General features: G+C 42.5%; 2 protein-coding genes across 3 annotated transcripts in view; both read left to right on the top strand.

The window, feature by feature from the left end:
• Positions 1 to 4762, top strand: part of lmcd1 (LIM and cysteine-rich domains 1) — a 6687-nt gene extending 1925 nt beyond the window's left edge. For both annotated transcript variants that reach the window (XM_034533089.1, XM_034533090.1), the window contains 5 exons: positions 1 to 182; positions 1772 to 1921; positions 2136 to 2381; positions 2783 to 3001; positions 3124 to 4762. The exon at positions 1 to 182 is cut by the window's left edge and continues 74 nt beyond it. In XM_034533089.1, the coding sequence (XP_034388980.1) occupies positions 1 to 182; positions 1772 to 1921; positions 2136 to 2381; positions 2783 to 3001; positions 3124 to 3234 (908 nt within the window). In that variant the 3' untranslated portion in view covers positions 3235 to 4762. The remainder of the gene's footprint in view (positions 183 to 1771; positions 1922 to 2135; positions 2382 to 2782; positions 3002 to 3123) is intronic.
• Positions 4763 to 7414: 2652 nt separating this feature from the next.
• LOC117730890 lies at positions 7415 to 12218 on the top strand. The gene is made up of 21 exons (XM_034532946.1): positions 7415 to 7532; positions 7611 to 7687; positions 7764 to 7859; positions 7943 to 8067; positions 8268 to 8411; positions 8483 to 8563; positions 8664 to 8828; positions 8905 to 9001; positions 9080 to 9297; positions 9374 to 9530; positions 9603 to 9811; positions 9904 to 10021; positions 10304 to 10500; positions 10568 to 10682; positions 10760 to 10929; positions 11008 to 11090; positions 11167 to 11297; positions 11385 to 11574; positions 11698 to 11839; positions 11914 to 12031; positions 12114 to 12218. The coding sequence occupies exons 1-21, from the start codon at positions 7513 to 7515 to the stop codon at positions 12194 to 12196; spliced, it is 2736 nt and encodes a 911-aa protein (XP_034388837.1). The 5' UTR covers positions 7415 to 7512; the 3' UTR covers positions 12197 to 12218.
• The last annotated feature ends 2339 nt before the right edge of the window (positions 12219 to 14557 follow it).

The raw sequence follows: 14557 nt of genomic DNA, 5'->3' as shown, positions 1-14557 counted from the left end.
TGGGACGCCTGCTCGCGGACTCGCCCTGCTCCCATTTGACGGTGAAGGTCAAGGGGGGCGGCGGCCTCCGCGTGTACAAGAGGAACCGCATGATCGTGACCAATCCGGTGGTGGCGCGCAAAGAGGCGACCTTCAACACCACGACGTACGACTGGGCGCCGGCCGGCCTCAACCAAACGCTGGTGAGGATCAGTGAGGCGCGCCGGAGAGGTCGGTTGTTTGTCTGTTGCTATGCAACGGCTCGTAAAGTCACCGATTACACACAAAATAAACCGTGAAGATGAGCACGGTGTCCAAAAAATAGATTAAAAAAAATCTAACTAAGGCCAGAATTATGCAAAAGATTTAATCTAACAGAGATCTATAGTAGTGTAAGATTCGTGTTCAAAGCTCCGGGTCCCGTGGCCGCAGGAAATTCAGGATTCAATGAGTTAAAGTTAACAATATTTAATGGCAAAGATAATACTCATGTAGCGTTCACGATCGTGGGGCCAGAAAGGAGGAACTCTCCACAGACGGACTGCAGCTCCCAAGGAGCAACAGACTGCAGTTCTGTTCGCTAAGCCAATTAGTAAAACTAGCGGGGTCAAAGCTCACACTTCCGGTCAAGGACCGGAAGTTCCCCATCAGAATAAAACCCTATTATCCTGCCTTCAGAATAAAAGCAACACATTAGGTTTCAATCGGCATCCATTTTAACTATTGTCTAAACAATAAAACATTCATTCATTCTCATGCATCATACAGTTAATCATTACATTTGTCATTAAAACAGAATAATAAAACAGTGATCCTCTCTTATGTTTCATAATACAGAATATTCCTCATAATATCCCAAATTAATTATCATATCTTTCTTTATGTATTACTTTAAAACATAAACTTCTCTTATCTACATGTGCACATATATATAAAATCCACTACAACCTAACAGTAGAGATGTAAGTATTATTAATTCCCTTTTTATGCACATTTAATTAAAACTTGCTTGCAGCTTTTGAACACATCATGCAGATTTAGATTTTGATTCACAACTGGGAGCAGCGTCGTTGGAGTTTATTGGTTTTATAACCGAACTGGTAACCAGTTTAGTCCTCGATCCTCATCCCTTCGTGGGTTGGCTATGCTTGTTTTTCATGTCCTCAATGCACACGCTCATAAACAAAGAAAGCTCACAGCGCATGCCTAAAAAAAAATATGATGCGGACTTGGATTATCTTTTTCAACGACACGAAAAACAAAAAAAATGTCATTCCCCATCCTCAGAGCTCACCACTGGGATTTACCACATGCGTTCTGGTTTGGCTTCTGCGCGTCGAACAGTCTAGACCGCCTGGCTTCCATTAAAATAACTAAACAAACGTGTTTCAGGTTTCACGACCTATAATTATGAGGATGACAGTGATTATTGAGCACTGCGGTGTGGTGGAGGGGGAGGGGGTCATGGGGGGGGGGGACGTGACTGTGGTTGATTTGACAGATCCAAATCCGACACTGGGAACGCTCTCCAGATCTGCCTCCTAGAAAACCTCAGCTATCAGAATAGCCAGGAGAGTGCCAGTATCATGGATATATACATACAGATAAATATCTCTCTCTCTCTCTCTCTCTCTCTATATATATATATATATATATATATATATAAATGAGGAATCTGCAGCCGGATGAATGTGGAAGAGTGAATTTGTCAGTTCCAGTAGTTGGTTCACATCTAATGCTGTAAAAAATAATAATAACAGTAAGAAGTGAAATGCCCCTGATTCCCCCTCAGGCCATGCAGTACATGGAGCTCATCCCACAGAGTCAACATCCCGTCTTGGGGACAGATGGAGCGTTGGAGCGACAGAGGCAGCTCTCCAGTCAGCTCCCGGCCTACGACCAGGACCCCATGAAGTGTCAGAGCCTGGCCAGTGAGGAGGAGGTACGGTACTCTGCCTAGACTCAAAAGCTACTATGAGGAACTTTCCTCTCGTGGTGATTTTGGCGGTCCCTGTGGACGAAGATGGTAGTGTTTTCGAAATAACTGTTAAAAAAAAGACCATCTTGTAGTTATGTATAGAGTCTTCATTGTTAAGACTGTTTCATAACCAGTTCAAACTTCCTCATAGTATTACTTCTCATATGTCCTCCTGCAGATTTCCACCATGCTGCTGTTTGTGAAGAGCTACAAACAGGAGGTGCTGGGAGTCGGGGAGGTGGCCTTGCCCGGTGAGGGCGGAGCTCTGATGGAAGCAGCCAATCAGAGGACAGCGAAGGACGCCAAGGACGGCAGCCACAGCGGCAGGAAGGATGCCGCGGCGCACCAGGACCACGGCTCCTCCAACAGCGCCACAGCCTCTGCTACCGTCTCCACTAACGGAACCGATGACCAGACAGGACACGTGAGTAAACACGCCGTCTGACACCTTGGAAGTTTAATTCCTGGTAATGTTGGTTCGCAAAAAACACGCTTGCTTCGCAAAAGCACCGGACGGATTTGAATTCGATCTGTTTTTACAGTACGTAAAGGCCTAAACGCTTGAAAAGGAAGCCGAAGGGTATTCCGTTGGTTGCAATCTGCAACCTCACCACTAGATGCCACTAAATCCTACCCACTGGTCCCTCAAGTAAAATCTTAATTTTAGAAGTAACTATAACTAAAGCTTTCTTGTTGTTAGTGAAGATAATATAATATAGATAAGTACTGGGTAATTTGAGCTACGAAATGCCATTTTAAACCTAAAGTTTGTTGCGTTAGTTTGGTTCACGAACGTCTCTCACTTTCTTATTCTCCGTCTTCTAGCGCTGCACCGGTTGCCGCGGTGAGGTCGCCAAGGAGAGTCCAGCCGTGTACGCTGAGCGTGCAGGTTACCATGGCGCCCTCTGGCATCCCACCTGCTTCGTGTGTTCAGAGTGCGGCCGGGGGTTGGCGGACCTGGTCTACTTCTGGTCCGGCCAGAAGCTGTTCTGTGGACGGCACTACTGTCAGACGGTCTGGCCGCGATGCTCCGGCTGCGATGAGGTGAGGCGGCCGTGGCTGTAGACTCTAAATACACAGTTTTGAAGTCACCGGGTAATTACAATAGATGGAGATTGGTTCGACCGATGCAGTTAAACAACCCCCGTCCCGTTCTCCTTCCTCAGTTGATCTTCTGTCAGTCTTTCCACACGGCAAAAGATGGACGCACGTGGCATCGTCATCACTACTGCTGCTGGAAGTGCGGGCAACACCTGGACACGCCCTGTCAGCACTGAGGCAGGTGGTCAGTCTGAAAAAAAAGTTTGAGCACGGCTGAAAAATCTGAATTTACAGGGAAAGGCAAAAAAAAAAAAAAAAAGAAATCTGATTTTGAGTGTAGTTGTTTTGCTTGTTTCATATAGATCAAATAAAAAAGTAGAGCTTTAAATCTTTAATTGTGTGTATGCAGTGATGGAGCTGAAGTACTCTGGTTCTCTCGGTCTCCGCCTTCATCACCTCCTTTATGCTTTTCCCTCCTGAAGACATTAAATAAAAAGAAGTAATACATAACTAATACCAAACAAAAGGGGCTCAAAGTCTTTAAATGTGATGTTTATTTGAGATGTACTCATTTAAAATACTGTATCCTTCAAGTCCAGTTGATATTTGGATGTTTATAACACTTAGCGGACGTTGAAGTATTTAAATACTTGTTGGCGTTTGAGGTACTTAAACGTCAAGTTGACAAAAAGGGTTTGAAGTACCACAACCAACATCTGGTGGATTTATTAGCTCTTCCATTGGACGAGCTGCTTTCAGATACACACCGCAGCTCAATGGACCGTTTAGGAAACAAATGAGTAAATTAAAATAATATGAGAAATAAATGAATATAAAACAAAAAAAAGGTCCAGGCCGGTTTCAGCACTTTTTTTTGGGGAGGATTTTATTTCCCTTGTTGGCTCAGAAGTTGAGCTTGAAAGTACATTTTCTTGGCTTTGGAAAGAGCATTTTTTTGAGAAGACAGCCAGGACTCAGGGTCCACTCACACTCACAGGTTGGGCCAGTTGGAGGGAATTTGGAGCTCTCTTCTTGCTTTTGAAAACAACACACACGATTAGAATTCACAGAACTTCACGACAGTAAAAATATTTGTACGAGAAAAGGTCAAGAAAACTGGATTTTACCCTGAAAGGTCTCCTTCATCCAGTCATAGTATAGAACAAGCACACTGCAAACAAGTTGCAACCGGTGCCTTTAATGTGTGCCAGTGCAGTGAGAACATTTAAACTTATTTTCAATAGAGATCAACTTGTGTTTTGGGTTTTATTTTGAATATGTGCAGATTTGGGTTTCACTTCAATTGTTTGATTCAAACCTCGGAGAACTGGACAGGAAGTAGGTTGGAAAAGGCATACATCTGATTCATAATAATAATACTCTTTAAACTAGAGTAGATTTAGACCCTCTGTCTTTTAATACCCATCAAAGTCTTTATACTTCCTGGTTCACAAATACGTGGATTACACCATAATTGATTACTTGCATTGTATAATAATAAAAGTGCATTACTTTTCATAGGTATAGCTTTACAAACAGTGTGTGAGAAGCATTGTGACGTGCTTAGCACCAGAACTGTAAGCGAGGGGCTAACGGCTTATAGCCGAGCTCCGTCATTTATGAAATAGATATTTATCTTTGTTTGGGTAAAAAAACTAAAAACTGATCACTGAATTCCACAGTGAAGAGTGAACCATAGGAAATCAGATTAAACTGTTTTAAATCAGAAGCGATGGTGTTGACATGTTTTCTGCTGACCGTGTTTTGACAGCTGATAGAATTAAAACTTCTGATTGAACTCTCTGTCGTCTGTCATCTTTTTGGAGAGTGTTTCATCTGTACATTTTCAATAACTCACATCGTGAACTTTGACTTCACAGTGAGTGGGTTAATGCCAATATTTCTTGAGGACAGCCTCAGCAAAACTATCTATATATATTTTGACCCGAGGGCAAATGCAGTTGCGGTTATCAACTCTGGAATAGAGGGACAACGATTCAACCTCATATCTCTTGGAATGGTACTTGTGTATACTTCTGTGTATACGTCTGTGTATACTTCTGTGTATACGTCTGTGTATACTTCTGTGTATACTTCTGTGTATATGTCTGTGTATACTTCTGTGTATACGTCTGTGTATACGTCTGTGTATACTTCTGTGTATACGTCTGTGTATACTTCTGTGTATACGTCTGTGTATACTTCTGTGTATACGTCTGTGTATACGTCTGTGTATACGTCTGTGTATACTTCTGTGTATACTTCTGTGTATACGTCTGTGTATACTTCTGTGTATACGTCTGTGTATACGTCTGTGTATACTTCTGTGTATACGTCTGTGTATACTTCTGTGTATACGTCTGTGTATACGTCTGTGTATACGTCTGTGTATACTTCTGTGTATACGTCTGTGTATACTTCTGTGTATACTTCTGTGTATACGTCTGTGTATACGTCTGTGTATACGTCTGTGTATACTTCTGTGTATACTTCTGTGTATACGTCTGTGTATACTTCTGTGTATACGTCTGTGTATACGTCTGTGTATACTTCTGTGTATACGTCTGTGTATACTTCTGTGTATACGTCTGTGTATACTTCTGTGTATACTTCTGTGTATACGTCTGTGTATACTTCTGTGTATACGTCTGTGTATACGTCTGTGTATACTTCTGTGTATACGTCTGTGTATACTTCTGTGTATACGTCTGTGTATACGTCTGTGTATACGTCTGTGTATACGTCTGTGTATACGTCTGTGTATACTTCTGTGTATACGTCTGTGTATACGTCTGTGTATACGTCTGTGTATACTTCTGTGTATACTTCTGTGTATACGTCTGTGTATACGTCTGTGTATACGTCTGTGTATACGTCTGTGTATACGTCTGTATACTTCTGTGTATACGTCTGTGTAGGGTTGTGGACAGGTACTCGCGTGTAAATACATATGATGTGCACACTCACTCACACAGCGATTCTAACAGGCTTTTAAACATAAAATATACAACAACATTGCCAAGACTTTCAGTGACACAGCATCCATTTAACTATACACTCCATTCTCAAACCATTCTTAAGGCATTGCAGCCTTGCATGAAACTGTTTATTAATTTGCTTACTCGATCAGAGCGCTCCGTTTATTCTGTACACAAGACATCTATTGATCCGATGTGAGGATGTCGTATGTGTACAGATTGTAAAGTCCTCTGAGGCAAATTTGTAATACTGGGCTATACAAAATAAACTGAATTGAAAATCGGTGGGCCAAAATTGGATTTAAATCAGGTCACAATAGCACCCGTGTGAGCCAGGGAGGCATCCCACTCGGCCAAGCTCGCTTCAGAGACACACAACCGAATGAATCGGGTCCAAGAGAGACCCTGTGAGAGCCAGTGCAATGGAAGATCTTCTCTGTTGGGAAAGGAGAAATTAAGTCTCTGAATCAAAGTCGTCTCTTGTCCTGTTTATTTCTTGCAAGAAGGCAAATGACACAGCTACTCAGTCCGTGACACAAGATTCAATATTCGTAAAGGCCTCATGCTCATTTATACACACACACACCTGAAAGTTACACTCCTTATTAAGGAAACACAACAATAAGACAATGTAGGGCTAGACAGTATCTGAACGCATATTTCTCACAAACTTCTCTGGCCCTGTGACCCTGAGTAACTCATCCTAACCATTAATTACAGCTGAAGATATATATCAGCTGTATCCCCTGAGTGATTTTGGTAAGAAACCAAAATGAAAGTGTGAAATCCATTTAAATTCTTTTAACTAGGATTTATTTTAACCTATGAGTATTGACACGTGTGTTATACTGTGGCCATCTAAAACAGCCAGCTGTGGAAGAAAAAAAAAAAATTATATATATATCTTAGCCACTACAAAAAAACACCAGCTAGAGTATTTATCCCATTACTTGTTTGAACAAAAATGTAAAACTTACTTGTGTGTGTAAAAGTGAGACATTATCAGTGTGAGAGAGGCCTTTCCTTTCATCCCGTCATCCTGGTTTGAACACTGCACATTACTCTACCCACTGGACCACAACATCAGAGTGGACACAGACCTACAAGATATGAACTAATGTTAATGTGATTTAAGTTTATGGCGTATTTATATGGATTTCCCCAAACCTGAAGCCTTTTTAAAAAAGGGGAAGTGGAACATACTTTTTTTTCCTTCTTCGTTTGTGTTTTTTGTTTTGTTTTTGGGGAAGGCAAACATTGGGATCTCAAAGTGTTAACAGTTAGATAAATACTGAACTCTGACATCAGGCAAAACAGGATGGAAGATCACCTGTTACAGGTCCTTTTGATCCAGCTGGTGATGGTCTCACATGTGTATTGTAATTAACTGATGTATAAAACAGCTGGCGATGGATCAGGAAGCAGTCAGTCTCTTCAGAGTTGGTCTGTTATCACGTGTGCTTGGTGTTCAGTGCCAAGCTCTGATAGTGATTGGATTCCTCTAGTTCTTTTGTTTGGCTGCCCTCAGACTGCAAGATGTGGAGGTTTGGGAACATGTGAGTTCATTTACTTTCTTTTTTCAAAGACAGGTAGCTGCACACTTAATGTCTCTAAATGATGTGTTTTACTTGCAGTTTGTTATGGAACTTGATGGCTGCAGTAATCCTGTTGGGTCAAGCAAGGCCAAATATGAAGGTCAATTCACAGTCAAGTAAGCCTGAATTCAAACTTAGTTTACCTTTGTTACAGGAAGTTTACTGCTCCTCACAAGCCGTTTCTTTTAACAGGCAGTGGCTTGCATTCAGACTGCGTGGGTAATCTAATGAGGCTGTCATTGGACAAGGCCCTAGCAGTGGGGAATGCGCTTGAGGTGGAGGCCATCAGTAAGTATACAATCTGCTAATGAGCATGGTTGGTTAACACTAGGAGTGGTGTCCTGTCATGCTTGTCTTTATTTTTCCACCAGATGGCACCCAGCACATTGTGTTGACACCCAACTTGGCTGCTCAGTGTGGATACAGCATGGAGTCTGACCCGTGGGGTAACACCAGAATCTACTCGTCTCTGCTGGGCTGCTACGTGGACAACCAAGTATGTTTGAGCTCATTTTATCCGATGACATTCCATTAGAATTTGCCACTGAGAAAAACATTTGTTGCATCAATTAATTTATTTTAGCCAATGAGTATTGTTCCTGACGACACATTTTATACAGTGGCCATCTTAAAAAGCCATTGTTTGACCTTGACTCTCCTAATGCCAAATGCTTGTTTCATGCATTTAATTTGTAGGACGACCAAACCTTTAACGTTGGCTTAAGGCTCCGAATGTACGGCCCCAGTGGATCAGACGTGGTTACCCATGATGTGAAGCAGACTTGCAGCTACGCTCGCTGGGCCTCTAGAGAGATTCTCTGCGACAGGAACTACATGGAAGTAGGTCACTAAACATTGACGGTTCAACCAACTTGTCTCTAACACACTAAGCCACCATTTCTTGTTTGTAGGTGTCTCACCACATTGCTACTCCTGATGCTGGAGCTAAGGGACAGACTCAAGATGTTAAAGAGATCGACATCATTCCTGATGTATGTGTAAAAATTCTGTTACGGTGGACTTGCTTTTCAACCTGCACCATGTCTTATATAATTCAACAGAGGACATTATTAATTCTCCCCTTACCTCTAGGCCTCTGGGGCAGAACATGGTATCTGGAAGTTGACATTTTACACCCCAGAACCAGTGTCGATGGTGCTGAGGGAGGCTGAACAAGTCGGCTATGCTGCCATGGCGACCTCGACCCGTCTGGTTATGCGATCCCCCTACAATACAGCAGAGACTACTTCGGAAGAAGTAAGCAACACACCCATCAAGTGTTTTGCATTAAAGTTGGCCTTAAAAGCATGACGATATACCTGACATCTCTTAGGTGGATGGAGTCTCCATGGAAGTTTTCAGAGTGAGCGCCTACTACAAGGCACCGCATGGTCTGGGTGTGGAGAACTTGGCAGCTGCTTGTCCTACAGGCAAGTCGCGAGCAATCTGTGTGGACGTTGTTGCCGTTTGTCACACAGATGCATCAACAGTTGGGTTATCATTAACAGGTGGCGTCCTCTTCATCAACAATGTAATCTCTTGGCACGTACCTCGCCGTATGACACCACTGGTAGATGGCAGCTTTGAAATCCGGGAAATGCACATGGGCATCAACGGAAGGAGGCTTGATAGATCTCAGATGGCTGCACGAGGGTACACGCTGTCCGCCACAGATTTCCACATCATCATTGAGATCCCAGTCGGCTCGCCTGATGGTCACTACAAGGTTGGGAAGTCATCTAGCTTAGACATGACAGGCACTTTTGTTGCATATTTTATTAAAATGTCATAAATAATTGCAGAGCCATGCCCCAGATTACCAGTACCACATCACCTACATTGTGGAGCCCATGCTTGAGGTACTGTGGAGGACCACTGTTGCCCATGATGATACCAGATACAAGGTTTTGTTCCCCATTACCACCCCTCTGATTCTTCAAGCTCTCCACGTCCAAGAAAGTAAGTAATTATATGGTAGACAGAACTTCAGGCTAATGAAGAAAGGCTATTGACCTGTTTTCTATTCCTCAGATACTATCCCAGATGCCCGAGAGTTCAACGTGGTCTTGGGGCCCCTTCTGCCGGATGTGGTGCTGAGGAACATCACCTTCTTCACCACAGTGCTCACTGTTGAAGAGAGCAATGCCAGAGGTTTTACTGTCCAGGAGCACCACTACACCAATGGAACCAAGAGCATCTCTGTTTTAGTGCCCTTTGATGCAGATATTGTCCTGAAAGATGCAAGTGAAATTATAGATGCTAAATGTTACTTGGTGCCAGCTTATCTGCGCTGTACTAAGTGTTTCTGTAACATTACTGTTTATATCTGCAGAATCCTGAACCCCTGGTTACAACCTACTTCCTCTCTCTGATCTTTGGGTTTATCATCCTTCCTGAAGAAACTCCTTTTGCCCTCCCAGTCGAGTTGCAGGCATCTCTGCAAGATGTTGGTAAGATATTTATCTTTTTATGGTATCTAGCTCATAATTGCTGGGATCCGAGTGGGGAGAGAAATGTAACCAATATTGCCATGACATTTCCCAGGTACTTTTAAAATGTAGACTTTTAAATATTATACTTTTTGGTGCCTTCAGGAGAGATGTGATATGGATGCAAACTGACCAAAGACCATGGGTGTCTTACTTTAAATATGAAATGACACCAACGCAACCTCACTGAGCCTCAGAGAAAGATGCTCAGTCCAATGGTCAACCTTGTGTCTGTTTTTTTAGAGCTACCCACCATCACTGGCTCCTGTGACCAGAACCAGTTTTACATCAGTGTGAAATACGGGAGTCAAGGCAACAATTTCAAGGCAATGGTTGGACATCAACAGCTGACACCTGAAATGGCTGACTACCATGTCCAAGAAAACAGCACACACTTCAGCCTCGTTCTGCCGTACACTGCCAAGGACACGACCTTTGAGGTATGTTTCACTATAACATCTCACCATGAATCTTCTGCACTGGATAACTTCCCTCTTTGTCTTACAGCTGATAACCTCAGATTCACTAAGAGCCCGCGTTGACTTCTTCCTGTTGCATACCAGTAACGACTGGGTGCTCGCTGATCTCTTCTTGTCCTGCAACTTCCCCTTAACAACAACCAGTAAGACTTAATGTTTAGAGTTTCTGCTGATGGGACTGTAGGACATTTTCTTCACTCTTACCACCTCTACCCTCCAGAGTGCTACCCCAATGGAACGATGACCGCTACGGCTGTGAAGGTGGATTCTGTGACCGATATCATCCCAAGTAGGCTGACCCTAAAGGACCAGTCTTGCAAGCCGGCATTCAGTGGTGATCGCATTGCGTATTTCTTGTTCAATGTTGCGTCCTGTGGAACCACAAGAACCGTAAGTGTTAATTCGCCTTAAATCTCTACATTATCTAGTTCAAAATGCTCATGCCTCTGGTCTTTATTTTGTATTAAGTTCTTTGACCACTACATGCTGTATGAAAATGAGATTGCCTTGCCTTACAACAAAGGAGCGTCACCAGTTGGTCCTCAGTACAGGTAGAGGGACTCTTCTAATCTTTTATCCTAATATACTTTCTAGAGGTCCACCCCAATATATTTTCTTTTCTCCAAGACAAACCATTTCCTGCTACTATGTGGTCAATGAGACTCAGACTGTTGGCTTCGGCGCAAATCCAAGACTCTATGAACCCACCGCAGAGATCGGCTCAGGACAGCTGATGGTTCAAATGAGGCTAGCCCAGGGTAAGGTTGACTTGATTAAAACCTTGTTTTGCAAGACTGTACCCAGTCTGGGCAATGCCTCTTTCTAATGGGACTCTTCTCCTCCAGATTCCTCGTACACGCTCTTCTACCAAGCAGAAGATTATCCAGTTGTAAAATATCTGAGGCAGTCTCTGTATTTTGAGGTGGAGCTGGTTGAATCTACTGACCCAAATTTGGAGCTCATCTTGGAGAGCTGTTGGGCTACACTTGATGAAGACCGGACATCTCTGCCTAGCTGGGATATCATTGTGGACAGGTAATGAGTAGCATAAAGCTAGGTGCAGTCTCACAACTTCAGGTATGACTTGTGACAATCCACAAAGCATAATTGTATAGTTTAAAAAGAAGCATTCAAATGTGTATTTTACCCACTCCCCAGCTGTGAGAATCCTGATGACAGCTATGTGACAATTTTCCATCCTGTTGTGAGCGACGCCAGGGTTTTAGTCCCATCCCACATCAAACGCTTCTCTATGAAGATGTTCACCTTCACGAAAGATAAAGAGGTTCTGAAAGACGAGGTAAAATATGAGTTGTGTGTATTGGTCACATCGCATAGTAGCCCTGTGTAATAAACCCTTCTGTCCGTCTACAGATCTTTGTCCACTGTGATGCAGAGATTTGTGACTCGCACAGCCAAGCAGATGGTTCATGCAGAGGCCAGTGTGTGCAACCCGCGCACCAGATGAACTACAGACAACAGAGAAAGCGCGGTAAGGGACATCTGCAAAACATTTTGTCAACTAAAACTACATGCAGTTGGTGATTGCTGTTTTTTTTTTTTTGTCTTTCTAGTGCAAAGAGGAACAGACTCCATCAACCAAAGGCAAATCTCATCTGGGCCTATTGTGTTAACCTCTGGTCAAACTTCTGAATAAACATTTCTTTAAAATTCTGAAATCATCTGTTCGTTCACTTTGTAAAGCTTTGAAAAGTCCTTTTGGTCTTAACCCTGCATTACATTCAGGGCAGCTATTTGTGTGGCATATTAGACAGACATTTGATTTGTTTTGGTCAGGATAACCTTTTGGCAGAACACACAATTTCATATCACTGTCATTATTCTTTCTACGAATTTCCAACTTCCTGATTTCTATGAAAACATTAGTTTTAAAACAAGTTACATTAAATGGTTTATGACTCTAAATGTAGGGTGTTCAAACATGTTATGATTTTCTTAAGCAATCATTCAGGGTAATTGACATCACATCAAAATTGCAAAACATACAGATGCAAATAAATACATTCTGCGAATAAACAGCAGTGTATAAATACTCAATGCAGTTTAACAGAGAAATAACATCTTTACTCTGGCAATGATGGCTGTCTTTATTAAAAGTAGTCATTTCATTAATCAACTGAAAACATACAATATTTAAGTACCTTTTTATTACTGGAATGTTTGCTTAACTGTCCAGACCAGGAAACTCTTCCGTTACACTGCACAGGCCCAATCCCAATGTCCCCCTAAGCCATCAAACACTGAACCCTCAGGGACTTTCAGACGTCACCTGGTAAATGGTTGCTTTGAAATGGTGTGAATATGAATGGTACAGCACTTTGATGCAACATATCACGTTACCATGACTACTTCAAAGAATATAGTGTACAATTGTGGGCCCACTCTTAATCCAGAGGTGTTGGCTAACTACAGACCAATCTCTAACCTTCCCTTCCTCTCTAAGATCCTTGAGAAAGTAGTCGCAAATCAGTTGTGCGACTTCCTACATCAGAATAGTTTATTTGAGGAGTTTCAGTCAGGATTTAGAAAACACCACAGCACAGACAGCACTGGTGAAAATTACAAATGACCTAATTGCATCAGATAAAGGACTCATCTCCGTACTGGTATTATTAGACCATAGTGCTGCGTTCAACACCATTGATCATGACATCCTATTACAGATCAGTCGATCGGCATTTCATGTACCGCACTAAGTTGGTTTAAATCCTATTTATCAGATCGATCTCAATTTGTATTTGTAAACGATGAAGCCTCAATGACCAACGTTAATCACGGAGTTCCACAAGGTTCTGTGCTTGGACCAATTTTATTTACCTTATATATGCTTCCTTTGGGCAATATTATCAGGAAACACTGCATAAACTTTCATTGCTATGCAGACGATACTCAATTATATCTATCGATCAAACCAGAGGAGACCAACCAGCTCGCTAAAATTCAAGAATGTCTTAAAGACATAAAAACATGGATGACCTGCAACTTCCTGATGTTAAACTCAGACAAAACTGAAGTTATTTTACTGGGCCCTGAACACCTCAGAGATCAATTATCTGGTGATGTGGTTTCTGTAGATGGCATTTCCCTGGCATCCAACACCACTGTAAAGAATCTCGGCGTTATCTTTGACCGAGACTTGTCCTTTAACTCCCACGTTAAGCAAATCTCAAGGATTGCATTTTTTCATCTACGTAACATTTCAAAAATCAGGCACATCTTGTTTCAAAAAGATGCAGAAAAGCTGGTTCATGCGTTTGTTACTTCCAGACTAGATTACTGCAACTCCTTATTATCAGGCTGCTCTAATACGTCTCTTAAGTGCCTCCAGTTGATCCAGAATGCTGCAGCTCGTGTACTCACAAAAACTAAGAAAAGAGATCACATTATTCCTGTATTAGCTGCTCTGCACTGGCTCTCTGTAAAATCAAGAATCACATTTAAAATTCTTCTCCTCACCTACAAAGCCTTGATTGGTGATGCACCATCATATCTTAAGGAGCTTGTAGTACCATATTGCCCCACTAGAGAGCTGCGCTCACTAAATGTGGGGCTACTTGTGGTTCCTAGAGTCCTAAAAAGTAGGATGGGAGCCAGAGCCTTCAGTTATCAAGCTCCTCTTTTATGGAACCAGCTTCCACTTTCAGTCCGGGAGGCAGACACAGTCACCTCATTCAAGAATAGACTTAAGACTTTCCTGTTTGATAGTGCTTATAGTTAGGGCTGAATCAGGTTTGCCCTGGTCGAGCCCCTTGATATGCTGCTATAGGCTTATAGGCTGCTGGGGGATGTTTTAGGATACACTGAGCACCTCTCTCCTCTTCTCTCTCTCCTTATGGATGAATTTACATCTCTCCATTGCACCTTATTAACTCTGCTTCCTCCCCGGAGTCTTTGTGACTTCACGTCTCATAGGGTCCATTGGACCTGGAGGTGTCTGATGCCTGGTGAGCCGGCCTCCCGCGTTGGTCCTGCTGATGCGCCCCGCCCCCTCCTCTCT

The sequence above is a fragment of the Cyclopterus lumpus genome, chromosome 5, assembly GCF_009769545.1.
Source record: "Cyclopterus lumpus isolate fCycLum1 chromosome 5, fCycLum1.pri, whole genome shotgun sequence".
In the NCBI taxonomy this organism is placed as follows: domain Eukaryota; kingdom Metazoa; phylum Chordata; class Actinopteri; order Perciformes; family Cyclopteridae; genus Cyclopterus; species Cyclopterus lumpus.
The sequence above is the reverse complement of the archived record's forward strand: the minus strand, read 5'-3'. Positions and strand labels throughout refer to the sequence as shown.

Excerpts from the sequence above, each read along its gene's own strand:
- LOC117730890 (XM_034532946.1), top strand. The coding sequence starts at position 7,513 with ATGTGGAGGTTTGGGAACAT. Across the intron at positions 9,002-9,079 it reads GGCAGCTGCTTGTCCTACAG|GTGGCGTCCTCTTCATCAAC; the intron begins GCAAGTCGCGAG and ends TATCATTAACAG. Across the intron at positions 9,531-9,602 it reads AGCTCTCCACGTCCAAGAAA|ATACTATCCCAGATGCCCGA; the intron begins GTAAGTAATTAT and ends TCTATTCCTCAG.